This window comes from Aplysia californica, unplaced genomic scaffold (genome assembly GCF_000002075.1).
Source record: "Aplysia californica isolate F4 #8 unplaced genomic scaffold, AplCal3.0 scaffold00202, whole genome shotgun sequence".
Lineage (NCBI taxonomy): Eukaryota > Metazoa > Mollusca > Gastropoda > Aplysiida > Aplysiidae > Aplysia > Aplysia californica.
In genome coordinates this window covers 651,840-654,359 of record NW_004797472.1, presented here as the reverse complement: position 1 = coordinate 654,359, position 2,520 = coordinate 651,840, and the positions used below count along the sequence as shown (strand labels likewise).

Below are 2,520 nucleotides of genomic sequence, written 5' to 3'. Positions count from 1 at the left end.
GAGAGAGAGAGAGAGAGAGAGAGAGAGAGAGAGAGAAAGAGAAATCAACAGAGGTAGCAGCTGAACTCGCTGTGAAGCAGACCAATGGTGTCCCCACTCTCCATCGCAACATGAGACCGAGGTAATCAGAGACACAGTTTTGGGGGCTCTCGTGGTCTAGAGGTTAAGGTGTTCGCCTCTCTTTCAATAGGTCGTGGGTTCGAATCTGGATAGGGACGGAACATTTTCATCTCTAAAATTTTCTCCTTTCACACCCTTTCCTGCTCTCTAACAATGATCGGTCGTCTGCTTTTTGTCTTCATTTTCTGCCCCCACCCCTTTAGCTCATTGACCCCTCCTCTGGGCTCCTGACTCGTTCTGCAGCCTTTCTACTGCTACTCCTTGACTCCTTCTTACTGCTGTCTTTCAGCCTCACCCCTGATCTTATGGTAGAAAAGATCTACACATAGCCTTCACGGACAAGGGCGAAAAATCTCGAAAATCCCGTGTGAAAGTTGCACACATTAAAAATCCCTTGGTGGTCCAAAATCGATGAGTAAGCTTCGGCCGCCACCCGGGCCAAATTAAAAACTTCCTACCAACTATGTTTAATGTGTCCCGCGCAGACGGTGGCGAAATTAAAGTGGGACAAAATCAGGTTCGATGAACCGGTCCACCATCAAAGGAATAAGAAACCACGACCATCTCGGGAGACAATTACTACTAGTGTTTTTTAGCTGAAGGATTCCAGATGCCATTCTGTGAAATGGTGAATTAAATGGTATAGGTTTAACTCCCCTATCATCACTGTTACTGTTATGTTATTTAAGAGGCAAGGCCTCCGAGTTTGACGTCCATCTCCGAAAGGACCGAGTCAAATGGGAAATTCGTGTGAACTGTTTTTTTCAATGCCATTCGATTACGGAATTTACATTCGTTTAAATAATATACGTTCATCATAACATTTAAGAATTTAATTCATTTCAAAATCTATGTAAAAAAAAAATAATGTTAGCTTTTGTTGCCCAATATGGACGGCGGTTCTTTCGTACGTCTCACCTCTAAATACCTTTAATCATGTTCGAACGGACATTTCATTATGATTTTAAAAAAGCTGTTTCTTTAATTTGAAAACGGCACAGACAACATTAAGCGTATGTATCTAAAATGAAGGGTTATTCAAGAGGTGGGACCTCCAAATTTAACATCCATTCTGTCAGCGGAATTCTACTCAGTTAAAATTTTTATTATTAGTGATTTACTAGTGCCATTTTTCCTAACAAAAGTTAAGTACAATGTACATAATAAATTAATACGGGTAATAATGTTTTCCCCCTTCTTTGATTTTTGAGTTTCCTTCTTTTATTTTAAAGATTTTCATGTTCTGGGATGACTAAGTGGACGAAAGAAAAAAAACAAGAAAGAAAATTCCGAAAGATGACGTTTCAACTCAAAAGTTGTAATAAAACAAGTTTTTTAAAACGTTGTGCATTTGAGAAACTTGTGAGGAAATAGCAAAGAAAGATAATTCGATCATGTCACTAGTGTATAAAGTGAAGCGAGGCAGTCTGATTTGCTATACCCACAACATAGCAGTGCACTATTAATCTACTCATTACCTGGCATTTTACATTCAACACAGTAAATTATGTTAGAAAAGGCCACAGAAAAGTCTACGAACCCCCCCCCCCCCCAAAAAAAAAGAAGAAGAATTTTGGAAGGTCGATAAAGAGCATCATAACAGAATAAGCAACTATTGATGAAAAAAAAATGAAGGATAGAAACTCACCACTCCAACACACACACACACACACACACGCACACACACACTTACATACACACACACACAGACACACACACATGCACAATTGCAAACATACAATCGCAAACACACAACGACACAATTTCACACCTACACATAAACGCAATTGCACACACACACACACACACACACACACAAACAGACACAGGCTCAGACACAGGCTCAGACACACACACACAGACACAGACATACACACAGACACACACAGACACACATACGCACAAAACAAAATCCAAATAAAAAAAAAAAACACTCACGCACACAGACAAAATCATAAGCCCAATCCACATTTGCAACTTTATCATATTCCAACAATACATTTAAGAAACATTGGAGCTCGTAAACAAAATTTTAAAAAGCAAACAAAACCACTCACGCACACTGACAAAATCATAAGACAGATCCACACACTATACATTGTAACTGTATCGTATTCCAAAATACACATTACATTTACAGAAGAAACATTAGAGGAGCTCGTAAACAATACTCACTTGTCGGCTGCCTGGATCTCCTCATACGTCACAGGCTGCGTCAGATGGCGCCAATCCTCCTTCTGGTGTCTGCCTTGGAACCGGTGTCTCCTGGCCTGGTAGGCGTCGCTAGAGTCTGCGATCTTGGTCAGTCTCTCCATTAGCTGAGGGCCAGACACAGCACTGGAGTCCTGCTCGGACCTCTGGCCCATGGGGACACTGTAGGAGGAATGGAAAACAAAGGGG

General features: G+C 40.9%; 1 protein-coding gene across 1 annotated transcript in view; it reads right to left on the bottom strand.

The window, feature by feature from the left end:
• LOC101857950 (supervillin) overlaps positions 1-2,520 on the bottom strand; it is a gene marked incomplete at its 5' end in the record, with an annotated part of 117,549 nt that overhangs the window by 112,266 nt on the left and 2,763 nt on the right. The window contains 1 exon segment of the mRNA XM_013082965.2: positions 2,296-2,493. Within this exon segment, the coding sequence (XP_012938419.2) occupies positions 2,296-2,493 (198 nt within the window).